The 26,098-nt window shown below is 39.9% G+C and overlaps 3 protein-coding genes across 3 annotated transcripts in view; 1 reads left to right on the forward strand and 2 right to left on the reverse strand.

The window, feature by feature from the left end:
* Window positions 1-1,547: 1,547 nt before the first annotated feature.
* galla-2 (MIP18 family protein galla-2) lies at window positions 1,548-3,959 on the forward strand. Its single transcript, XM_034983065.2, has 2 exons — window positions 1,548-1,958; window positions 2,572-3,959. Exons 1-2 carry the CDS (start codon window positions 1,682-1,684, stop codon window positions 2,760-2,762), a joined length of 468 nt encoding a protein of 155 aa, XP_034838956.1. The 5' UTR covers window positions 1,548-1,681; the 3' UTR covers window positions 2,763-3,959.
* Window positions 3,933-25,167, reverse strand: LOC117995068 (gelsolin, cytoplasmic-like). The gene is made up of 19 exons (XM_034983063.2): window positions 25,029-25,167; window positions 23,287-23,361; window positions 20,963-21,155; window positions 19,533-19,648; window positions 18,909-19,086; window positions 18,206-18,297; window positions 17,458-17,571; window positions 16,505-16,636; window positions 16,254-16,374; window positions 14,895-15,018; window positions 14,285-14,420; window positions 13,316-13,454; window positions 12,387-12,481; window positions 10,572-10,697; window positions 9,591-9,711; window positions 8,375-8,523; window positions 7,458-7,568; window positions 5,161-5,286; window positions 3,933-4,035 (listed from the first exon to the last, which is right to left on the reverse strand). The coding sequence occupies exons 1-19, from the start codon at window positions 25,089-25,091 to the stop codon at window positions 3,982-3,984; spliced, it is 2,265 nt and encodes a 754-aa protein (XP_034838954.1). The 5' UTR covers window positions 25,092-25,167; the 3' UTR covers window positions 3,933-3,981.
* Window positions 5,385-26,098, reverse strand: part of RNF220 (ring finger protein 220) — a 130,472-nt gene continuing 109,758 nt past the window's right edge. The window contains exon 9 of the transcript XR_011238370.1: window positions 5,385-5,739. The gene's annotated coding sequence lies outside the window, so the exon portion shown is untranslated. The remainder of the gene's footprint in view (window positions 5,740-26,098) is intronic.

The raw sequence follows: 26,098 nt of genomic DNA on the forward strand, positions 1-26,098 counted from the left end.
TTTATGAAACTATTTTATAACTATACTAGCTGACCCGCCCCGGCTTCGCATGGGTGCAATGTAGATACTAATGTGTTGTCATTGAGGTGTCATTGCCTCGGAAACTCTCAAATGAGAGGATTTTTTCCGACCTAATTCACATTCTTTCAATTTCTCTAAGGGTCTCTAATTTTTTGAGAATTAAACTATAGCTATAAACCTTCCTCTTGAATCACTCTATGTATTGGTGAAAACCGCATTAAAATCAGTTGCGTAGTTTAAAAGATCTACGCGTTCATACATACAGACAGACAGTGGGAAGCGATTTATTTTATACTACTCGAATATGTAGAGATAGTCCGTTTTTAGGGTTCCGTACGCGAAGGTTGCTTGGAGTTTATCTACGTGATCAAATCAGAAATGAGGAGATCCGTAGGAGAACTAGAGTAACCGACATAGCTCATCGGGTTGCGAAGCTGAAGTGGCAATGGGCAGAGCACATAGTTCGTACAACCGATTGACGGTCCCAAGGTGCTAGAATGGCAACCTCGCACCGGAAGACCCCCCCCACTAGGTGGACGAACGACATCAGACTAGTCGCAACTCGCAGGGAGTCGCTGGATGGCGGCGGCGCAAGACCGTGGCGTGTGGAAATCCCTACAAGAGACCTATGTCCAGCATGTCCAATGTGGGCGTCTATCGGTTGATGATGATGATGACCCGAAGGTTACCTACATGGTTGTGGTTGGTTGTTATTTGATGGTACGGAACCCGTCGTGTACGAGTTCAACTCGCACTTGACCGATCTTTTTCCTTATCTTGAAGAAAAGATAGGTAAGCAAGTAGCTTCTCGCTGAAATTTGTATAAGAGGCGCACTTATACGTGGCCCATTATACGAACTTGTTAGGTACTGCGAAATGACAATGACATTGTGAAATTATGATACGAGTGAATAACCTAATAACTAAGTAGGTACATATAACTCCAGAAGATTTAAAGCGCTAGGCAACCGGCAAATCGTGTCGCTTACGCGTTTCTGCGATTTATTTATATCTTTCAAGCAAAATAAGGACAAACCGAAAAAAGTGCGAGTCAGACTTGCGCACCGAGGCAGAGTTCAATATTGTTGCATTGCGATGCGTTGCGTTCCGTTGCGTTGCGTTTCATTGCATTGCATTGCATGCAAAGTTTAATACACTGTTAAAGTATAAGAATGTCTGGCAGTGGGTTGCCACGACACTTGTCTGGCAAAGCATGACGTGATCTATATTATATACCTAGTTACATATTAAAAGGCATAGCTGACTCACTGACTGACTGATCTATCAACGCACAGCTCAAACTACTGGACGGATCTAGAATTTTGCTATTACTGATGCATGAGTAAGTCGAGAAACTGCAACTGTGACGATAACGAAAATTAAAATGCTTTCAAGATGCTATGGGATCACCGTATAAAACACCTAGAACCCAGAGTCAATAATAAAAACATTTTTTTGGTTTAATCATCTGTGATTTGACAATGACAGCTTGACAGCATTGACTTCAACCGTCATTGATTGACTTTGAGAGTTGACAGGTAAACAAAAACACGAATTTTTCGTGAATTTTTCCATCAGATTTCATTTCACACTTCCCTACATTTTGAATTTTACATTTATCGAGTTTTTGCTTATTGTTCCACTAAAATAAATTAAAACAATGACGAAAACAGCCGACAATGTAAACCCCAACGTGTACGATACGTATTCTGAGCGTGAAATAACCTCGAACGAACTGAATGAAGACATAGTCGACGAGATAGATCGAAGAGAGGTGTTCGATTTGATACGTAATATCAACGATCCTGAACACCCGCTCACCCTCGAGGAGTTGAGGGTGGTGGAGGAAGGCAACATATTCGTGGATAATGAGAAGAATGTGGTTAATGTGTATTTTACGCCCACTATACCCCACTGCAGCATGGCCACTTTAATAGGTACGAATTTCTTTCATCACATCATTTCATCTCATTATTCATGCATTCCAATATTGATAAATTATTAAACAATTATATTTATAATTACAATATTGAAACCCCGTTGGGGCACAGCAATTTTAGTAGGGAGACGGCGCTTATTAATTGTCAAGTAGATAGACATTAATTTTGTAATAGGCTTCCTCGATTAGGATTTTTTTTAATGCATCGATGAACGCTATATTATTCTCAATTTTTTTCATCATCTCTTCTCTTCTGTAATCCATATCCATACTTCCATACAATACTATAATATTATAAATGCGAAAGTGTGTCTGTCTGTCTGTCTGCTAGCTTTTCACGGCCCAACTGTTTAACCGATTTTGATGAAGTTTGGTACAGAGTTAGCTAATATCCCGGGGAAGGATGCGCGAGACTTCATATGTGTGGAATTAGGTTTTTAAAAATCCTGCGGGAACTCGTTGATTTACCGGGATAAAAAGTAGCCAATGTAACTCTCCAGTTCTTTATCTATACCCATGCAAAAAATCACGTCAATCCGTTGCACCATTGCGATGTGATTGAAAGACAAACCAACAACAAACGGTACTGAGGTACTGATTTTCTTCTTCAGGTTTGTCCATCAGAGTCCAGCTTCTCAGAGCCTTACCGAGCCGCTTCAAGGTCACAGTAGAGGTGTCTGAAGGGACGCACATGTCGGAGCATGCCGTCAACAAGCAACTGGCTGATAAGGAGCGAGTCGCGGCTGCCTTGGAGAACAACAACCTGGTGCAAATCATCAACCAGTGTGTTGTCAACTCATAATGCTGCTGAATTACATATCCACGGAGAGAAGTTAGTATAGGGCTCTCTCTGTTACACAATCCTGTACAAATGATAAAGACAAAAAATTAGTAGGCATTAACCATTTTGAGTGACATACTAACTTTTTGCCGTGGATATAGAGATGGAAAACATAGGCTCGTTTGTGATTGATTGGTAACTCCATATATAAATATAATCAAATGACGTCATTTTAATGTTAATGAGACAAGATTCCAGCCAGCGCAATAGCAATTTGCGGGACTTATATGACTGTGCAGTGAGCAAAAACTGCGATAGCCATTAAATGGTTATTCTTACACAATCGGGGGGCTGATCTCAGTGGACCTTTTATCTTGGTTGTACCTGTGCAGAATGCAGCTCACCATGTTTGCAACTTCAGATTGGACTAATATTGGATTGTCCTAACTTTGATTGTATATAGTACGCGACAGGTTAGGACTAAGGACAGATTCAACTTTATATCTTTACTCAGAATACTTGAAGTGGTACGATGTGTACCACTTTCCAAAAATATTAAACTATTATGCATAAAAATATGCTTGTGATTTACTATTGAAAGCATTATATACCAATTCGTCGATCTAAATGGTTACGCGTTGCATGCCACTACTAGCGCCATCTAGTTGACGATTATGCAAAAAATTAAAAATACTATAGTACGCCACAGGTCGAGGCCTCGCGCACCCGCACAGCTGCCGCACTAACCCTGTGCGGGCGTCCCCGACTCATACTCGGATTGCCATCTCAATCTGTCGCGGACTAATCTTGTTTTCCGATCGCTGTATTAAATATCTTTGTAAGTAATGTAAATAATAAAAAGCTGCGAGCCTAGTGATTAGGACGTCCGCCTTCTAATCGGAGGTCGGGGGTTCGATCCCGGGCACGCCCCTCTAACTATTCGGAGTTATGTGCATTTCAATTAATTAAATATCACTTGCTTTAACGGTGAAGGAAAACATCGTGAGGAAACCTGCATGCCTGAGAGTTCTCCATAATGTTCTCAAATGTGTGTGAAGTCTACCAATCCGCACATGGCCAGCGTGGTAGACTATGGCCAAATTCTTCTCATTCTGAGAGGAGACCCGTGCTCTGTAGTGAGCCGGCGATGGGTTGATCATGATCAATGTAAATAAAATGAAACTTTATGTGTGTACAATAAATGAATATTTTATTGAATCTTGTTTGATTTTCTTCTTTACTAAGAGTTGGCTGCCGTTGTCTCGTTCTTGATATCTTCGTACGAGGCTTGATTCTGCAAAACAATAAAAATGTATGAAATGTATCGATTTAAATGACAACCTCCCTGGCGCAGTGGTGAGCGCTGTGGTCTTAATAGTGGGAGGTCCCGGGTTCGATTCCTGGCAGGGGTTTGAAATTTTATAATTTCTAAATTTCTGGTCTGGTCTGGTGGGAGGCTTCGGTCGTGGCTAGTAACCACCCCACCGGCAAAGCCGTGCCGCCAAGCGATTTAGCGTTCCGGTACGATGCCGTGTAGAAACCAAAGCGGTATGGGTTTAATAAAAACTGCCATACCCCTTCCAGGTTAGCCCGCTTCGATCTTAGACTGCATCATCACTTACCACCAGGTGAGATTGCAGTCAAGGGCTAACTTGTATCTGAATTAAAAAAAAAAAAAAGAGATGGTAAAGCGAACAAAATTTTCCACGGTTTAGGAACCAAATAAATCAGCGCCATTAGATACTTATGAACGACCCGTTTGAAATCCACACGTCACTGAGGTTGCATTGGTGCTAAATAAACATTTTAGGACCAATAGTCGGTGCCATTTTGCTTGTCCAATGGCCCTGTTCTTACGAAGTAATAATATCTATATAAGTCAATGATAAAATGTAATTTCACTAGATTACAACATGGGGTTATTCAAGGGGCGGACCAATTTTTTTTGTACCAAAAACATTTACATTAAAGAGAAAAAAACCGGCGAAGTGAGAGTCAGGCTCGCGCAACGAGGGTTCCGTACTAGAGTCGTATTTTTTCGACATTTTGCACAATGATTCATAAACTATGATGCAGAAAGATAAACAAAAATCTGTTTTAGAATGCATAGGGAAAGCCCTTTCATATGACACCTATATCCTATACTTCGAAAATTGAAAATACTAATTATTAGTAAATTTCATGAACACATTTTAATTTTTTTCTTGTGATAGGTATAACCAGAAATTGACGGTTTTCAGATTTTTCCCCGAATGTCAGCTATAAGACCTACCTATCTGCCAAATTTCATGATTCTAGGTCAACGGGAAGTAGGTACCCTGTAGATTTCTTGACAGACAGACAACAAAGTGATCCTTAAGGGTTCCGTTTTTCCTTTTGAGGTACGGAACCCTAAAAATTCTTGAGATGAAACACTCACATCCCACATATCATCTTCCCAGGCCGGGAACAGCTGCTTGAAGATGGCAGGCTCCCGTCCCTGCTTCAGGGTCACCACGATCGCCGACTCCACCGTCCGCTCCAGGCCATCGTCTTCAATATACTCCTGAATACGACAGGTAAAATCAGGTCGTTGAATAGAATAGATTAGAATAGAATAGCGTTTAAAGTACCGTGAGTGATTATATCTAAATTATAATTAAACTAGCTGATCCCCGCGGCTTCGCCCGCGTAGATTTAGGTTTTTAAAGATCCCGTATAGCCTATGTCACTCAGGAATAATGTAGCTTTCTACTGGTGAAAGAATTTTTAAAATCGGTTCAGTAGTTCTAAAGATTACCCCCTACAAACAAACTTAACGACATTACCTCTTTATATAATATAGCTGATCCCCGCGGCTTCGCCCGCGTAGATTTAGGTTTTTAAAGATCCCGTATAGCCTATGTCACTCAGGAATAATGTAGCTTTCTACTGGTGAAAGAATTTTTAAAATCGGTTCAGTAGTTCTAAAGATTACCCCCTACAAACAAACTTAACGACATTACCTCTTTATATAATACTAGCTGACCCGCCCCGGCTTCGCTCGGGTGGAATTTAGAAAATCGAGGTGGGGGTTGAATTTCCGAAAATCCTGAAATACATAGGTATTTCTTCATTTGTTGCCGAATTACTCATAGATCTAAACTCCCCTCCCGCACGCGCACCCCCGCCTTGGTGACGCCCACTTCGCAACGGGCCGTGCAGCAGAAATCGTAATATTTTAATTTCGCCATAACTTCAAAACCAAACGTCCAATTTTAATCATTCAAAGACCAAATATTATCTCCATAAACTGTTCTTAGTGATGAAATCATTTATTTTGATAAGGATTAATAGCATGAGTAAAATAAACGCGTTTAAATGTAGTCCAAAAAAAATTCAAGATTTTTAAATAAAAAAATGGTTGCTGTGCCTCACTCGACATAGATGGGTATAGTGTGTCGCGGACTTTTTTGTAGATATTTATAAGATCTACAATTAATTAGAACATTTTATGGTTCTATCTTTTATAGTTTAGGCAGCGTACGCAAAATAAGTAACTTTTCTGGTTGATTTTTTACACCTTGTGTCCGAAAAACCCAAATATCTTACGGAACCCTATTTTTTTCCAAAATAAAATATAGCCTATGTTACTCGTGGATAATGTAGCTTTCGAATGGTGAAAGAATTTTTAAAATCGGTCCAGTAGTTTTTGAGCCTATTCAGTACAATCAAACAAACAAACAAACAAACAAACAAACAAACAAACAAACAAAGTTTTCCTCTTTATAATATTAGTGTAGATAATATTAGTGTAGACAACGGGCCGTGCAGCAGAAATCGTAATATTTTAAAAACGCCATAACTTCTAAACCAAACGTCCAATTTTAATCATTCAAAGACCAAATATTATCTCCATAAACTGTTCTTAGTGATGAAATCATTTATTTTGATAAGGATTAATAGCATGAGTAAAATAAACGCGTTTAAATGTAGTCCAAAAAAAATTCAAGATTTTTAAATAAAAAAATGGTTGCTGTGCCTCACTCGACATAGATGGGTATAGTGTGTCGCGGACTTTTTTGTAGATATTTATAAGATCTACAATTAATTAGAACATTTTATGGTTCTATCTTTTATAGTTTAGGCAGCGTACGCAAAATAAGTAACTTTTCTGGTTGATTTTTTACACCTTGTGTCCGAAAAACCCAAATATCTTACGGAACCCTATTTTTTTTCCAAAATAAAATATAGCCTATGTTACTCGTGGATAATGTAGCTTTCGAATGGTGAAAGAATTTTTAAAATCGGTCCAGTAGTTTTTGAGCCTATTCAGTACAAACAAACAAACAAACAAACAAACAAACAAACAAACAAACAAACAAACAAACAAAGTTTTCCTCTTTATAATATTAGTGTAGAAGTGTAGATGTAGAAGTGTAGATAACCTTTCATGCGTAAGTAAGTACGATTTCTTTTGTTGTTTTGTCCCTTTCGGGACTCGGGTATACGCGTCTGACAAGTCTCCTTAATTCTTAGTCAGAGAGGTACCTACAGTGATAAACCTCACCTTTAAGAGCCTCAATACCTCAACCGGTAAAGGAGTGGACTGAAAACCGAAAGGTCGACGGTTCAAACCCCGCCCGTTGCACTATTGTCGTACCTACTCCTAGCACAAGCCTGACGCTTAGTTGGAGAGGAAAGGGGAATAAGTATTAGTCATTTAACATGGCCAATATTCATTAAAAAAAAACATACCCCAATAATTTTGAGTCTGGCAGCTTTAAGACGATCTGAAATGTTCTTTCCGAGCCAAAAGTACAGTTCTTCCCCTCCGTCCAAGATATAAGCGCCATCGTCAGAAAGATCCTGAAAATAAGTAATTTATAAAGTTAATGTTGTCTCATGTCTATCATTAACTAGCTTATGCTCGCGATTTCGTCCGCGTGGACTACACAAATTTCAAACCTCTATTTCATCCCCTTAGGGGTTGAATTTTCAAAAATTCTTTCTTAGCGGATGCCTACGTCATAATAGCTATCTGCATGCCAAAAAGTTTCGAAAATTGAAAATACTAATTTCTTTGTGTGATCTAACCACAAATTCACGGTTTTCGGATTTGTCCCCAAATGTCAGCTATAAGACCTACCTTTTTTTTATTTTTTATTTTTTATTCAGATACAAGTTAGCCATTGACTGCAATCACACCTGATGGTAAGTGATGATGCAGTATAAGATGATAGCGGGCTAACCTGGAAGGGGTATGGCAGTTCTTATTAAACCCGTACCCCTTTGGTTTCTACACGGCATCGTACCGGAACGCTAAATCGCTTGGCGGCACGGCTTTGCCGGTAGGGTGGTAACTAGCCACGGCCGAAGCCTCCCACCAGACCAGACCAGAAATTTAGAAATTATAAAATTCCAAACCCCGGCCAGGAATCGAACCCGGGACCTCCGACTAATAAGACCACAGCGCTCACGTCTGCGCCACGGAGGTCGTCGAATCCTATCTGCCAAATTTCATGATTCTAAGTCAACGGGAAGTACCCTGTAGGTTTCTTGACAGACTGACAGACAGCAAAGTGATCCTATAAGGATCACTTTGCTGTCTGTCAGTCTATATCCGTTATTGCTATATCCGTTTTTCCTTTTGAGGTACGGAACCCGAAAAATACCTTCTGAGTGAATCCAGGTGGTAGCTCTTCGAACTTGATCTTCCCGGATGGTCGCACCACCACCGCGGTAAGCGATAGGGGGGTGGTCACTCTTCGGTTGGCGTTGACCTTCCATCCAGACGGTACCTCTTTATCTTCAGGAGGCCCTCCTGAAATCAATACTAATATTATAAATGCGAAAGTGTGTCTGTCTGTTTGTCTGCTAGCTTTTCACGGCCCAACAGTTCAACCGATTTTGGTGAAAAGAGATTGCCCATTTTCTTAGGAGCTTTGGGCCCCCCCTAATATAATTGTTATGTCACCATGGTTTTAATTTTATTTTGTAGACACATAATTAACTCTTTATATTCTGCAAACGATTTCTATTTATTCACCCTGGTTATAAAGAAATCTTATTTTTTATATTGCTGATATTGAGGTTATATTTAAGTAATACTTCTTCAAAATAAATGCATGTTTACGATTCGAACTGTAATTGTGGATATTTTCAATAATAGAGTGAAAAAAAGTCGTTATAAAACATAATCGTAAAAAAATAACACATTTCTAAAAAAAATTATTTAAGTTTTGACACGACGCCACAAAAGAGGGCCCGTTCACGGGCGATCTCCTTTGGTACAGAGTTAGCTTTATTAGTTACCGGGGAAGGACATAGGCTACTTTTTATCCCGAAAAATCAAAGAGCTCCCAAGGGATTTTTGAAAAGCTAAATCCACGCGGACGAAGTCGCGGGCATCATCTAGTCTAAATATATAAAAGGAAAAAGTGACTGACTGACTGACTGATCTATCAATGCACAGCTCAAACTACTGGACGGATCGGGCTGAAATTTAGCATGCAGATAGCTATTATGACGTAGGCATCCGCTAAGAAAGTATTTTTGAAAATTCAACGCCTAAGGGGGTGAAAAAGGGGTTTGAAATTTGTGTAGTCCACGCGGACGAAGTCGCGGGCATCATCTAGTTTATAATATCATCATCATCATAATCAACCAATAGACGTCCACTGTTGGACATAGGTCTCTTGTAGGGACTTCCACACGCCACGGTCTTGCGCCGCCGCCATCCAGCGGCTCCCTGCGACTCGTCTGATGTCGTCCGTCCACCTAGTGGGGGGTCTTCCAACGCTGCGTCTTCCAGTGCGAGGTCGCCATTCTAGCACCTAGTTCTACATTCTAGTTTATAATATGGGTAGTAAATAACTAGATGGGTCTTACCTAACACCTCCCAGAAATCCTCAGGCTCCTCCCCCTGGTCGACCTGTATCACCTCTCTCTCATCACCGACCAGTGACGCTACGAACTCTTTGGCTGCTCCCAGCTCTTGCTCACTGGATTCCTAGAAGCAGGTCATCATCATCATCACAACCCATCACCAGCCCACTACTGAGTATGATTAATTTAGCCATGCTAGTCAAGTACAGATTGGCAATGTTCACACACCGCCAACAACATTAGGTAACTGGACTGGACTGGAACTGGAGCTAACTGAACTGGACTGGAACTGGAACTAACTTAAATGGTCTGGAACTGGAAGTAACTGGACAAGACTACAACTGGAACTTGAAGTAACTGGACTGGACTGGAAAGAGAAGTAACTGGACTGAGACTGGAACTAACTTAAATGGTCTGGAACTGGAAGTAACTGGACAAGACTACAACTGAAACTTGAAGTAACTGGACTGGACTGGAAAGAGAAGTAACTGGACTGAGACTGGAACTAACTAAAATGGACTGGAACTGGAAGTAACTGGAACTGGAACTAACTGAACTGGACTGGAACTGGAAGTAACTGGAACTGGAACTAACTGAACTTGACTATGACTGGAAGTAACTTGACAAGACAAGAACTGATACTAGAAGTAACTGGACTCGACTGGAAATAGAAGTTACTGGACTAGACTGAAACTGGAATTAATAATAAAAAGAATACCCGGCTGAGTTTGTTGTGGGCTCTTCTCAGACCTGGGCGCGTTTGGAACCCTCGTAGCTTTAGTTTTAAGTTTGCGTAATAATTATCACCACTATATCTTACAAATCCAACATCTGACCATCAAAAAGAGTTATTGAATACCTATTTTGAATAAATCATTTGACTTTGACTTTGACTTGACTAACTTAAATGGACTGGAACTGGAAGTAACTAGACTGGAATAGGACTGGATCAGTAACTGGACTGGGTTGGGAAGGAAAAATTACCTTTCCACTCCATACGTAAACTGCACTTGGTGTTTCTAGTACAAAAATGTCGTCATCTGCCAGTAAGTTGGCCGACTCCTCGATCTGGGTGACTCGCATGTCCACACCGAGCTTTGTACCTTCTACCTGTAAATATAAGTCCATCATCATCATCATCATCTCAACCCAGCGTTGGCACACTACTGAGAAACAAAATATTCTTATGAATGAATGTTTTATTCAGAAAAATTCAGAAATTTAGTTACAATAAAATTGGTGATCTACACAATAGGCTAACTAGAAACAAAAACAAGCTTGCAGCTCCTGCCTTCCGCCTCAGGAAAGTCCAAAAGTCATTTGTGGGTATGGGTATAACCTTTTATAATAAAATCCCGCAAACTATTTTGGACTTACCTTTACACAAGTTTAAAAAATCTATTAAAAATATGCTCCTGAAAAAAGCATATTACACAATTGAAGATTATCTAAATGATAAAAGAGCGTGGATTTGACCTGCAGCTCGTTCCAGCAACGCACAACACTGCAAATACTTTTTTAAACATGGCTTATGCCATACAAGTACACTATTATTATTGTACTTATATCAAATATTTGAAAAGAGCAACCGCCGAGTTTCTTGCTGGTTCTTCTCGGTAGGAAAGGCATTCCGAACCAGTGGTAGATGCATCCGACGATTCAAAAGTACTTGTGAAAGTTTACTTGAATAAAAAATATTTTCATTTTCATTTTCAAACGAGGGTCTCCTTTTAGGAATCAGAACGAGGGTCACCTTTTAGGAATCAGAACGAGGGTCACCTTATACAGGGTGTAACCAGAACGCTAGCAAAAACTTAGCGTTATTCTTACACTACCTAAACAGTCTCCAATACCAATAACCATTTGCCTCATTTTGTAGTTTTAGTGATTTAGTATTTTTCAACCCCGCAACACATACTCGTGTGCCCGCAATGTATAGCGTGCAAAACTCGGGTCAATGCCCCGCCTACGACGCGGCATTGACTCCGAGTGGCCTACTTCCGGAACGATCGTTTACCTCTAGAGTCAGTCAGATGTTTTATCCTACTTAATATTATAAAATGTGAAAGTGTGGATGAATTTGGATGTTTGTTACTCAATCACACAAAAAGTACGGGACGGATTCGGCTGGAATTTAGAATAGAGATAGATTATACCCTGGATTAACACATAGGCTACTTTTTATCCCGGAAAATCATAGAGTTTCCACGGGATTTTTGAAAACCTTCATCCACGCGGACGAAGTTGCGGGCATCAGCTAGTGTGCAATATACCTATCGTGAAATTTTACAAAATATAAGTTTTTTTTTCGCGTTTTTTTGTGGTATCATATCACTACCTGTCTTCGTTTTTGCCAGCTTTCTGGTTATACCCTGTTTTAAGTCGCCGGCAAAAGCTCGTTTAGCAATAAATAACTAGGGTCTAGACTCTAGGACCTAGGTATGTACCTTGAATAGACGATTTTTAATCCCCCCCCCCCCCCCCCCCCAATCAACTATGATTAATGGGTGTTGAGAAAGGAGCGGCTGATATTTACGAAATCCTGGAGCCTAGGGCGGCCAAGACTGCAAATCCGCCACTGAATGCGGAGGGAAGAAAGCCATGTCACTAGGAGAATGTTAAGTATGCATGTGGAAGGAAAAAAGAGGAGAGGACCAAAGAAAAGGTGGGTGGATTGCGTGAAAAAGGATATGCGTGAAAAAGGAGTGGATAATACGTTGACGAATGACAAAAGTGAGTGGAAGAAGAAGACATGTGCCGACCCCACGTAGCGTGGGATAAGGTTAGGAAGAAGAAGACCTTGAACAGACGGACGCCATCGTCCTCATAAGATTTCTTGAAGTTTTGAGCCTTGTACTCCTCGTCTTTGCCTCCACACAGAATCGCGAGGTTTCCTGAAAAACATGACACATGGTAGGTAAGTAGAGAGGTTTTTTTACCCCAGTCTATATTCTTAACTAGCTTATGCTAGTCTTTGTCTGGTGGGAGGCTTCGGCCGTGGCTAGTTACCACCCTACCGGCAAAGCCGTGCCGCCAAGCGATTTAGCGTTCCGGTACGATGCCGTGTAGAAACCAAAGGGGTATGGGTTTAATAAAAACTGCCATACCCCTTCCAGGTTAGCCCGCTATCATCTTAGACTGCATCATCACTTACCACCAGGTGAGATTGCAGTCAAGGGCTAACTTGTATCTGTATAAAAAAAATATAAAAAAATGCCCGCGACTTCGTTCGTGTGTTCTACACAAATTTCAAACCCCTGCTTTACCCCTTTTACCGTATTTTTTAAATTCCCATTTCACTCCTTTAGGAGTTGAATTTTCAAAAGTCCTTTCTTAGCGGTCTGCGTCATAATGGCATTCAGCCTGATCCATCCAGTAGTTTGAGCTGTGCGTTGATAGATCTGTCAGCCTTTCCTATTAATATAGAAGACTAGATGATATCCGCGACTTCGTCCGCGTGGATTTAGGTTTTTTAAAAATCCCCTGGGAACTCTTTGATTTTCCAGATTAAAAAGTAGCCTATGTCCTTTCCCGGGATGTAAACTACCTCTGTACCAAATTTCATCAAAATCGGTTTCACCGTTGGTCCGTGAAAGCTAGCAGACAGACAGACGGACAGACAGACACACTTTCGCATTTATAATAGAATTATGGAATATTATGGAATATTATGGAATGTTATGGAATATTATGGATATTATGGATTGAATAATAGAAGAAAAAGAAACCTTTAAATATGCTCAAGAAGTGCTTGGTTTCCTTCCCCTGTGGTATCTTCACGACGGTGACGTTCCCTTCCAGTTCCTCCTCGATCTGAGCCACGAGTTTCAGTCCCGCCTCCTTGCTCTCATCATCAGCCGTGTCACCCTGGATGCAGGAGGTTTTGGTACAGTTGTTGTACGTTAAAAGTGGTGATAGCCTATTCTACCGGAGTGAACTAGAGTTTCTTGAAGTGAACTTTCATATGGTATCCGGATCCCACTTGGTATACTTAGTTAACATACTTTGAAAATTGAAAATACTATTATAGTGAACTACATAATATGCACAATCAATCAATCAATCAGCCTGTGTGCGTCCACTGCTGGACATAGCCTTCCCAAGAGCACGCCACCACACACGATCCTCCGCCTTCCTCATCCACCCACTTCCCGCTAACTTCTTAAGGTCGTCAGTCCAGCGGGTTGGAGGTCGCACAATACCCTTCATAAATTCGATTATCCGGATTTTCGATTATCCGAAACCCTCTGATAAACTTGAGCATCCACTTGTAATGAGCATTCGTACGAATGTTAAGGCACAGAGGAGAAAAACGGAACAGAGTCAAAGCTTCATACAAGCGCGCTACGATAGGTACGCTACGTCGCGTACGGAGAGAAATCGGTTTATACCGGCTCCTGTGAACCGGTTCTCTTGAACATTTTAGCGAGCATTTTATCGAGCGTTCTGGCGAGCATTCTAGCGAGCACACGCGACCGTCAAGTCTGACATCTTCATGAAGAATAGAACGAGCATTCGCTAGAGTGCTCAAGATGTTCGTAGCAATATTTGGCTCTATGCTAGGCTCGGCTCGTTGTTCAGTTCGACAAAAATAAAAACGGCGAATGCTCGATGTTCTGTTACAAGTGAATGCTCAAGTTTATCAGCACCTTCACGACAACAATTAGTCCGTCTAATCGAGTTTCCACTATACTTACAATCCACAAGTACAGCACAGTGGCGTCCTCACCATCGTCGTCCTGGTACTGGTACCGGACCACGTATACCTCACTCTGGTACAGCTTGGCTGATTCTGCTTGACTCTCCGTTATGTCTTCCGGCTCTTCTGAAGCCCTGGTATATGAACAAAAACGGTCAAGTGCGAGTCGGACTCGAACACGAAGGGTTTCGTACCACCGTACAAGATATAGGCACCTAACACTTTTATGGAGAAAAAACACTGCAAGCTATTGACGGAATGCGCCATCTATATGTGATTTAGTAAATTAATTTTTTCTTGAACACATTTTTTTGTGATGTAAACGACAAAACGTCATATAAGCAGGTTTGAATGATAGAGATAACGCTCTACAAAACCGCTATCTCTTTCTTAAGGTCGATGTACATTATTTTCTGCCGCGTACTGTACTGAATTTCTTAACAAAAACCCCAATACCTTTTTGGTCAGACCCGGGAATCAAACGTTTGTTTGTTACAAACGTTTCTCCTAGTGTTGGGGACAATACGCAGAGAAACTTTCATCTTTTATAAAGTAAGGAAGGTCTGGCACGCGCTGGCTCTTAGTCCATTTAGAAATGTGAAGTGTACCTGAAGATGGTAAGCTCTCCAGCGCCCTCGTCAGGCATGTAGCCTCTAGCAGAAGCACTCTTCCCCACGAACTTAGCGAACGCTTCACCATCGTCGTCCGAATCTCCGGAGAATAACCCAGCTTCTGCAATTTTTTTATTTTTTTTCTAAAAGAATATTAGCCATGTGATTCGACTAATATTCCCTCTTTCCTCTCCAACTAAGCGTCAGACTTGTGCTAGGAGTAGGTACCACAATAGTGCAACGGGCGGGGTTTGAACCGTCGACCTTTCGGTTTTCAGTCCACTCCTATACCGGTTGAGCTATTGAGGCTTTGACTATATACCCATGCAAAAAATCACGTCAATCCGTTGCTCCGTTGCGACGTGATTGAAGGACAAACCAACAAACCAACAAACCAATAACCAACAAACAAACACACTTTCGCATTAATTATAATAAGGGTTCTGATCTGGATGATGCCCGCGACTTCGTCCGCGTGGTTATATGTTTCAAAAATCCTGCGCGAACTACGGATTGGATAAAAGTAGCCCATATGTTAATCCAAGGTATAATCTATCTCCATTCCAAATTTCAGCCAAATCGGTCCAGTAGTTTTTGCGTGAAAGAGTGACAAACACACACATTAATTTCACTTTTATAATATCAGTGTGACGTGCAGACAGATATTTTAAAGCCTTTGAGCCGTAATTAAAAAGGAAAAATGCTTGTTCAATAATTTTATAAGAATTCGAAATGGCAAAGAAACTCTTTGCAAAAATCCGAAATAGCAAAGTAATTCTTTGCGACAGCAAACTGTTGCAAAGAAAATTATATATATTTACTGAGGATTGAAGATGACGTTATAAAGTGATAGATTTGTGTGATTTTGTCGTTCGCAAAAATCTCTGAACTGATTGAGATAAAACTTTCTCTACAATAAAAGCAATAATTTAAATGCTATTTCCATTTATAGTAAAATTGATTCGATAAATAATTTATCTTATTTTATTTAAGACTAGCTTATGCTCGCGACTTCGTCTGCGTGGACTACACAAATTTCAAACCCTTATTTCACACCCTTAGGGATTGAATTTTCAAAAATCCTTTCTTAGCGGATGCCTACGTCATATTCCAAATTCCAAATCTGTATGCCAAATTTCAGTCCGATCCGTCGTGTAGTTTGAGCTGTGCGTTGATAGATCTGTCACTCACTCAGTCAGTCAGTCAGTAAGTCAGTCAGTCAGTCAGCCAGTCAGTCACTCACCTTATCCTTTTATATATTTAGGTTGACTTGGATTTTATGCAAGCGAAACTAAAATGCATTATTTATTAACATAATTATACTTACAAAATTATGTTGGTTGGTAAAAAGCTTACCAATTTGGGCAGCAATGGATTTGACAGATCCACCGGTGACAGGTTTAACTGAGTCCCAGGTGTGGAAGTACTGCTTGAAGGTGCTGCTTTCGGAGCCTTCTGATACGCGAGTGATGGGGACCTGGAAATGTCTAAAAACTGTCAAATAAAGACCCAGTGGTGGCGTATTTCTGTGTCTGAATAATTTTAATTATACTCTATCGTATAAACTAAAATCTCTATAGTAAAAGTCAACAAAAATGAATACATACCCAAGCAGGATAGCTCTTGACGTCCAAATACTGCTGAGCGATATTGTTATAGCTTTGCTTCACCTCTGGATCAACGTCCTTACCCAGCCATACGTACACCCCGGAGCATGGTGTATCCAAAATGAATACATCCTGAAATTAACCACACATTTCATTTTAAAATACTAATAATTCCTCTATTATCCATCATCATCACGATCAACCCATCGCCGGCTCACTACAGAGCACGGGTCTCCTATCAGAGTGAGAAGGGTTTTGGCCAGAGTCTACCCCGCAGGCCATGTGCGGATTGGTAGACTTCACACACCTTTGAGAACGATAGGCAGGTTTCCTCACGATTTTTTCCTTCACCGTTAAAGCAAGTGATATTTAATTAATTAAAACGCCCATAACTCCGAAAAGTTAGAGGTGCGTGCCCGGAATCGAACCCCCGACCTCCGATTAGCAGGTAGACGTCCTAACCACTAGACCGATTGAATGAACCGGTTTTTCTATTTCGGCCGATAACTTTTAAAATATTTGAAAAACCGGTTCATTAAATCGGCTATAAATCGTAAACGGTAAGTTTTACAAAAAAGTTTACAGGACTCAAAAGTTGCGAAGTTTTATTTCCTACAGTAATAGTTTTATGTAACTTTTGCGATAAAGTGGATAGTTTAAGAGATATCGGCCAAAAACTTTTCTTCAAGATTGCGATCGAAGCTCCACCTGGATCAGTTAGCATTTTGTGATTTTATGGTCAGTTAAGTGGCCCTTAACCTAAAAATAAAATAAAATTGGATCGGAAATTTAGTGCGAGGCAACAAAATTTAAGTTTTAAGCTATCTCTCTACCTCGTCAAAATCAGTTAAATGGATGGGCCGTGAAAAGGTAACTGGGCACACTTCCACATTTGTAATCGAAGTATGGATAAATAGTAAACCTCTCTACTGCTAGCTTTTAGTCATACTCACCTCAGAAGTAAGCTGCTTTTGCCTGAATGGCTTGTTGATTTGAACCAATTCAATTTCATCGCCGACCAACACTTTGTAGAAATACACTGCGGACATGTTCTCACGCGTGTACATCTGTAAAATAGAAAATTATATCAAGATTATTATTGTCTATTTTTTTATTCAGATATAACTCAGTCCTTGACTGCAATCTCACCCGGTAGTAAGTGATGATGCAGTCTAGATGGAAGCGAATTAACCAGAAAGGGGTACCTATGGCAGTTTTTATTAAACCATTTTGGTATACCAGAACGCTGAATCACTTGGCACCACGGTTTCGTCAGTAGGGTGGTAACTAGCCACGGCTGAAGCCTCCCATCAGAGCAGACCAGAGAGAAAGTCAAAATAAAATAAATAAGTCAAATTTCCCCTGCCGGGAATCGAACCAGGAATCTACTAATAAGATTACAGCGCTCATTACTGTGCCAGGGAGGTCGTCTAAATCTCTTTGCAGAAGTCCGCGTATTTTGCAAATAAAACAATTATAATGATTGAATAATTGCTACCTATACGTAGAGTAGATTATAATATTTGTCAAAATATTTAAAAAAAACTTCTTTATGTATTGAGTGAATAATCCAAAAAAATTCTCGTTAAGTGAAAAAAGTACTACTACTCAGGACTATTATAGTAATAAAAATGTTCTTGCGGAATCTTGCAAAGTCCTTCTTATCTCGGAATCTTGCAAAGTCCCGCAAAGTGCACTCACTTGTGTGGAGTCGTCGTCGACGAGATCTTCCTTGGACCCAGAGCCCAGTGCTTCGAAGAACCGTTCAATATCTTCATCTGATGAGAAATCATCTGAAAGTCAAAAAAATCTTATGCAGAGTAAGTTTTAACGATCTCCTTATAGTCTACTTGCTGATGCCCGCCACTTCGTACGCGTGGATTTAGGTTTTTAAAAATCCCGTGGGAACTCCTTAATTTTCCGGGATAAAAAGTAGCCTATGTCCTTCCCCGGGATGCAAGCTATATCTGTACCAAATTTCGTCAAAATCGGTTGAACGGATGGGCCGTGAAAGGCTAGCAGACAGACAGACAGACACTTTCGCATTTATAATATTAGTATGGAAGTATGGATTTATCTAAATATATAAAAGGAAAAGGTGACTGACTGACTGACTGACTGAATGACTTACTGACTGACTGATCTATCAACGCACAGCTTAAACTACTGGACGGATCGGGCTGAAATTTGGCATGCAGATAGCTATTATGACGTAGGCATCCGCTAAGAAAGGATTATTGAAAATTCAACCCCTAAGGGGGTGAAATAGGGGTTTGAAATTTGTGTAGTCCACGCGGACGAAGTCGCGAGCATAAGCTAGTTGTTACTAACACGCATAATGGATCTATTGTTATCCGATAAATAAATGAATTGAAGTGAATTGATATCACAGCTTACTCCTTACCAATAATCTCAATAGTAGCCCTGCCGTTATGGTAGTCATCTCTCAAGCTGTTGGCGATGCTGATGATCTTCCTCCTCTGAGTGGCTCGCGCGCCATCCGGCATCAGCACGAAGATATCATGATCCACTTCTAGGATGAAGCAGTGGTCTTTGGTCAGTGATGACGCTTCTGCTGGTACCTGATGATTTGAATTGAATGGATAAATCAAAAACCGGCCAAGTGCGAGTCAGGCTCGCGCAACGAGGGTTCCGTAACACAGTCGTATTTTTTCGACATTTTGCACGATAATTCAAAAACTATGATGTATAAAAATATAAATAAAAATCTGTTTTAGAATGTTTTGAAGCCCTTTCATAATTATGATACCCCACTTTATATGTTTTTAGTTCATGACCACAATTTAATTTTTTTTCTGGGAAATAACCACAAATTGACGGTTTTCAGATTTTTCGCCTAATGTCTGTTATAAGACCTACCTACCTGCCAAATTTCATCACTCTAGGTCAACGGGAAGTACCCTGTAGGTTTCTTGACAGACAGACAGACAACAAAGTGATCCTATAAGGGTTCCGTTTTTCTTTTTGAGGTACGGAACCCTAAAAATATCTATAGAGTAATGGGTACCTCTTCAATCCTCATGTTCTCACATCCAGACAGTTGTAGAAGTCGTTTCTCGGCGCCGGCATTGGTCTCCACTTCATTGAAACCTGACTCGCTGCCACCTTCCAGGTATCTGATGGCTGAAAATTGAAAGTCAAAAGTCAAAACGTTTATTCAAGGTAGGTAAAAAAATTACGCTTTTTGATAGTCGGTTTGCATTTGTAATATGATGATACAGTGGTGATAATTTTTACGCGAACTTAAAATTAAAGCTTTTTTTTCTTTTTTTTCTTCGGTTAAAACTAAAGTTACCCAAATAATAATAGCCAAAGACATTTTGATGTAAGAGCATTATTAAAAACTAGCTTATGCTCGCGACTTTCGTCCGCGTGGACTATATAAATTTCAACCCCCCATTTAACCCACTTAGGGGTGGAATTTCGAAAAATCCTTTTTTAGTGGATAGTGACGTAGACTAATAACTAGCTGATGCCCGCGACTTCGTCCGCGTGGAATTAGGTTTTTAAAATCCCGCGGGAACTCTTTGATTTTCCGGGATAAAAAGTAGCCTATGTCACTCTCCAGGTCTTTATCTATACCCATGCAAAAAATCACGTCAATCCGTTGCACCGTTGCGACGTGATTGAAGGACAAACCAACAAACCAACAAACAAACACACTTTCGCATTTATAATAAGGGTACTGATACCAGATAAAAAACAAGTAATAACAATTAAGTATTGGCGACCCTCCCTGGCGCAGTGGTGAGCGCTGTGGTCTTATTAGTGGGAGGTCCCGGGTTCGATTCCTGGCAGGGATTTGGATTTTTATAATTTCTAAATTTCTGGTCTGGTCTGGTGGGAGGCTTCGGCCGTGGCTAGTTACCACCCTACCGGCAAAGCCGTGCCGCCAAGCGATTTAGCGTTCCGGTACGATGCCGTGTAGAAACCAAAGGGGTATGGGTTTAATAAAAACTGCCATACCCCTTCCAGGTTAGCCCGCTATCATCTTAGACTGCATCATCACTTACCACCAGGTGAGATTGCAGTCAAGGGCTAACTTATATGTGAATAAAAAAAAAAAAAATGCTCGCGACTTCGTCCGCGTGGACTACATAAATTTCAACCCCCCATTTAACCCACTTAGGGGTGGAATTTCGAAAAATCCTTTCTTAGTGGATACGTAGGTAGGTACGAAGGTTCTTTATAAAGAACACACCCTTCAAAATACATGTCTCTAGGACCAGCGGTTTAGGCTGTGCGTTGATATAATATAAGTCAGTCAGTCAGTCAGGACTTTGAATTTTATATATACAGATTTAAGTCAATATATTGAAAAATAGAATTAAGTATAACTATGTTTAGGATAAGGTGTGTTTTGTTACATTTATTGGGAAATAAAGGCTATTATTATTATTATATACAGATTAATAGATACTTAATCAATCCAGTTACCAGGTTGGAAGTACCCCAGGAACTGGCTGGTCTCGTGACCCTGGACCTCCCGATGGTGGACTGCTCGCCCGCCGAGCTGATCGTCCAGGGTTATCGTCAGGATTGCTGCGGTACCCTTCTTGTCTTGTGTGGTCTTGCTTCCTAACCAGAAGTGAACGTCGTAGGACAAGGTTGAGGTGTTGTCACCCGTTGTCTAAAAGTTAAATTGAATAAATTTCACGGCTTCAATATATTTAATCATTTATTCGTTGTGAATAGGTCATACAGCATGCATTCAGCCATTTCTGGCATACAACAGTTTACAATCTAAATAATAATAATAAATAATAATACGAAATCTCAGAAACTATAAAGCCTACAAACTTGAAATTTGGAAGGTAGGTTCTTTCTAGGACGTAGGTGTCAGCTAAGAAACGGTTTAGAAAAATTCCCCTCCTAAGGGTGTGAAAGGGGGATCGAAGGTTGTAGGATAGTCCTATGTTTTTGGAGTTAGAGACTTGAAAATCGACATTTAGGTTATTAGCTTTAAATAATAAAAATCTGTATAATTCAATTTGGGAAATTCCCCCCTTAAGGGTGGTTAAATAGGGGGGCAATGTTTTTATAGAAAAGTTTTAACTATTGTTATTTTTACTTGAAATTTGAAATGTAGGCTATTCCTAGGGGGTAGGTATCAGATAAGAAATGATCTATCTGATCTAATGATGAAACTAAATTCTCCCCAATAGGGAGTAAAATGGGGTTGGAAGGGTTATATGAAAATCCTATGTTTTTGAAGTTAAGAATTTGAAAATTGGCATTTAGGAGTGAGTAGGTGAGGCCTTTTGCAGCGGGAAAATTTCAGATCTCGTGGGAAACCAGAAATTTTACGCGGACGAAGTCGCGAGCAAATGCTAGTAGTATAATAAAATAGTAATATTTTACAATACAAGTAATATTCATAATTTTTCCGACGTTTTATAAATTAAAAATTCTTTAATAGAGTAGAAAGAGTAATCCAATAGCCACTTACTCAGAGCGGGCTTAAATCGTTTACGAGTTAACATTTTTATATCACTATAGGCAACAGATTAAATATTTTGATACACATAGCAATAACTAGCAGTTCTAGGTAATCTGCACAAAACTAATCTTTCGGGATTTCTAGTATTTCTGGGTAATACATCTTTAGCTTTTTTAAATTGATGCATATTATTTTTTACAAAAATAGTCTAGTGAGTGGCTTCGGCCTAGGGTAATAAATAAATAATAAATAAAAAATATATTTATATAAGAAAACATAATCAGGTTATAACAAATTCAGGTATAATCATAAACTCGAAGCTTGAGTTTTGATTGAGTTTGATTAGGTATCTACACGTTACACATTTATCTAATTAAAAGCTAAATAACAATTACTATAAACTAACAACATTGAACCAAATGTAGGATATTTTAAAACTTATATTTAGTAGGTAAAAACGCAATTTATACTTATATTATATATACTATAATATATACTTATGTTATATATGGTAGGTATACTTATATTTGACTAAGTAGGCTTTGCTCATGACTTCGTGGACTACATAAAAGCCCCATTTAACCCACCTAGGGCTGGAATTTCGAAAATCCTTTCTTATTGGATCCCCACTCTTTAGTCTTTACAAAGAACAGACCACGGAGTACGAATTTGTTTTCGTGACCTGTGGAACACACCCTCAAAATTGTCTCTTAGACCAGCGGTCTAAGAGTCTGCGTTGATTAAGATAAGTGAGTCAGTCGCCACTTTATTTATATTTTATATAGGTGCATACAGATTGCAAGTACATAGTTGTGTCATGAAGCGAAATTTGAAAGGAGCAACCACCGAGTTTCTTGCCAACCAATCAACCAATGAACCAGTGGTAATTAATTCATTTGACAATTCGAAAGCACCGACCCCAAAAAATATTATTATGGAACTATATTAACTCTTGTATACATAATATATTCGGTTACAAATTAAATCATTTTTCAATTTTTAGTGTTTGTGTATCGAAGTCGGTTTTTATTTTTTTTGTAAAAAAATTTTATTTCACAATTTTTAGTGGTTAGTAATTATTTCTTCACCAAATTTAAATGGGACCTTTGAAGTATACCCTTTCAAACAAAAAAAGAATTTTCAAAATCGGTCCAGGCGTCTTCGAGTAATCAGGTAACATACATAAAAAATAAAAAAATAAAAAAAGATTCCGACGAATTGAGAACCTCCTCCTTTTTTTGAAGTCGTTTAAAAAGCACCCGTGCGAAACTGGGTCAAGCGACAAAGTCGGGTAGTATAGGAAATTAGGAAGATACCTTACCTTTAGTACGATATAAGAGTCGCCATTATAGAACTTTCCGTATACTTTAGGTTCTATTGCGACAGGCTCGAATTTCTGTAAAAACAATAAAGAATAAACTTGATTTTTTCCAATACGTACGGTCTATTAATTGTAACGAGGGGCTTCTCTGATCTACTATGATCTACTCTGCTCTATTCTGTTTAGACTCTACTCTATCTATTCTAATCAAAGCCCAAGGGGAAGTTAAGGACTTCGGACCGTTAAAGCCTCAATAGCTCAACGGGTAAAGGAGTGGACTGAAAACCGAAAGGTCGACGGTTCATACCCCGCCCGTTGCACTATTGTCGTACCTACTCCTAGCACAAGCCTGACGCTTAGTTGGAGAGGAAAGGGGAATATTAGTCATTCAATACGGCTAATATTCTTTCTTAAAAATAAAAAAAGTCGGTAGATTCGTTCCTACTTCCAACTCACCCGGTTACCGCTTTAGGTCAAACGAAACCAACGCAAACAATACAGTGCGACAAGGCTATCTTGGCGCGTGACAAAAATCGGAACTAACGTTGCCGTCAAGTGTCCCCTTTGTACTTGTTTGAATATTCTATGCCTTTGTTCTCCAACAGCGCCCCCCTGTCACACGGTCTTCTACACGGACCTCGTCTCATCGGCGAGGAACTACAACCGGCTACGGGAATTCGCGCACCATCATTGGCATCAGAGGCGAAGCAGCTCGGAGCGTGCAGGTGCCAGGCCGGCACCACGGAGGAGCAGCAGCGGAGATCACAGCTGTGTTAGTGACGTCTAGCCTCCAAGGGGGGAGAGTGAGCATAAGGGACAAGGAAGAGACAAAAATGATTTGTAGGGAGTCAAGAAGGCGCCCCGGGAAAATGCCAAGAGCAAGTACCGAACGGGGGCCATGGGAGGTGGAGGGTTGCCCCCCTGTCAATGTCATTCAAGTGCCAAGAGAGCCTTGCCGCACTGTAGTTTTATTGACATGTATAGGGTATAGGTGATGATAGGTATTACTTATTACCAATGCTTATTACCTACTTATTTGCAACTAGCTTATTCCCGCGACTTCGTCCGCTTGGACTATACAAATTTCAAACCCCTATTTCACCCCCTTAGTTTGAAAACTCAACCCAGTTTTCAAAAATCCTTTCTTAGCGCTAGCGGATGCCTACGTCATAATAGCTATCTGCATGCCAAATTGTAGCCCGATCAGTCCAGTGGTTTGAGCTGTGCGTTGATAGATCAGTCAGTCAGTTAGACAGTCACCTTTTCCTTTTATTTATTTAGATTTTCATAAAAGTTATTGCACAGAATGATATCAATTTGGTGATAGTTATCAGATTAGATCATTTGAAAAATAAAAGTTGATATTTAAATATCAAATACTGAGGTACTATACCTCCGTAGTTGTTATTTCTCTGTTTGTATGAGCTGCACGACGAGAAATAGCAAATACGACCTTTTTTGTGACGTACCACAAATTCACAGTTTTCGGTTGTTTTTCCTTTACTTGTGCTATAAGACCTACCGGCTACCTACCTGCCAAAATTCATAGATCAATGGGAAGTACCCTATAGGTTTTCTAACCCTATAGGTTAAGGTAGGGTCGTTAAGAAAACCTAGAAAAAAGGAACCTTTACAGGATCATTTTGTTGCCTGGTTGCCTGTCTGTCTGTGAAAAAAATGATCCTGTAAGGGTTCCTTTTTTCTTTTTGAGGTACGGAACCCTAAAAACGAACTATACTTACGTCAATAGTCCATATTTCCAAGCCAGGACTCTGCCCCGCCTCTTCGAATGCTGGATGCTCCATAATTGATGCAACTCAAGCGAAACAATAGACGTGCGTCACACGGAACCACTAACCACGCTCTGCCGGTATAATTTTGTAGATATAAAAAAAGTTCGAGTTATATACAGGATGTGCGATTTATTTTTTGGCCAGTTTTTTTTAAATTTATAGACTAGCGCTTGGCTGCAATCAGACCTGCTGCGCGATTGCGGGACAATGATAGCTACAATGTCATGATCGCAATCGTCTCTGATTGGTTAACGCTCACTCACTATTGGCTACAATGCATTGTTGCAACAAGAATCGCATAAATTCAGCCAATCAGAACAATTGAGATTGATGCATTAGACAATCGCCCTACTGGTGGCAAGTAATGATGTAGCCTAAGATGGAGCGCGCTTGCCAGAAGATGCCTATTCACTCTTGTCGTGAAGGTATCCATATTATAATTGTAGGGGAAAACTGACGCTGGAAGGGTGTATTTCGTTCTTTTTTATAAGTTTATCGACCTACAGAAAGAGGTTTTGGTTTCGTAGAGCGTTGTCTCTATCACTCATACTTATGTGACTTTTTGTCGGTCTCAACGACTTCATTGTAATATTTTCATTCAATTTTTTTTAATAGTTTGATTTATTAAAATTCATATGAGAGGCAAACTACGTTCGTTTGGAGTGCTTTATGAATAAGCCTCCTTTATTTTTATTGTTTTCATTAAAAGAACATCCTGTATACAACGGCAATCATACGTTATCGCGTTATCTTATAGATACAGGCACTCCGTGAATCACATTAGGCGATAGCTATTACAATATCGATTTGATGACTAACCAAAATACACTGTGGCCAAAAAAATTTACTAATATCCATACTAATCCAGACTAATATTATAAATGCGAAAGTGTGTCTGTCTGCTAGCTTTTCACGGCTCAACCGTTCAACCGATTTTGACAAAATTTGGTACAGAGGTAGCTTGCAACCCGGGGAAGGACATAGGCTACTTTTTATCCCGGAAAATTTAGGAGTTCTCA

Source organism: Maniola hyperantus, chromosome 28 (assembly GCF_902806685.2).
Source record: "Maniola hyperantus chromosome 28, iAphHyp1.2, whole genome shotgun sequence".
Classification (NCBI taxonomy): Eukaryota; Metazoa; Arthropoda; class Insecta; order Lepidoptera; family Nymphalidae; genus Maniola; species Maniola hyperantus.

Excerpts from the sequence above, each read along its gene's own strand:
- galla-2 (XM_034983065.2), top strand. The coding sequence starts at position 1,682 with ATGACGAAAACAGCCGACAATGTAAACCCCAACGTGTACGATACGTAT. Across the intron at positions 1,959-2,571 it reads CAGCATGGCCACTTTAATAG|GTTTGTCCATCAGAGTCCAG; the intron begins GTACGAATTTCT and ends TTTCTTCTTCAG.
- LOC117995068 (XM_034983063.2), bottom strand. The coding sequence starts at position 25,091 with ATGGAGCATCCAGCATTCGAAGAGGCGGGGCAGAGTCCTGGCTTGGAA. Across the intron at positions 14,421-14,894 it reads GGAGAGCTTACCATCTTCAG|GGCTTCAGAAGAGCCGGAAG; the intron begins GTACACTTCACA and ends TTCATATACCAG. Across the intron at positions 9,712-10,571 it reads TTTACGTATGGAGTGGAAAG|GAATCCAGTGAGCAAGAGCT; the intron begins GTAATTTTTCCT and ends ACCTGCTTCTAG.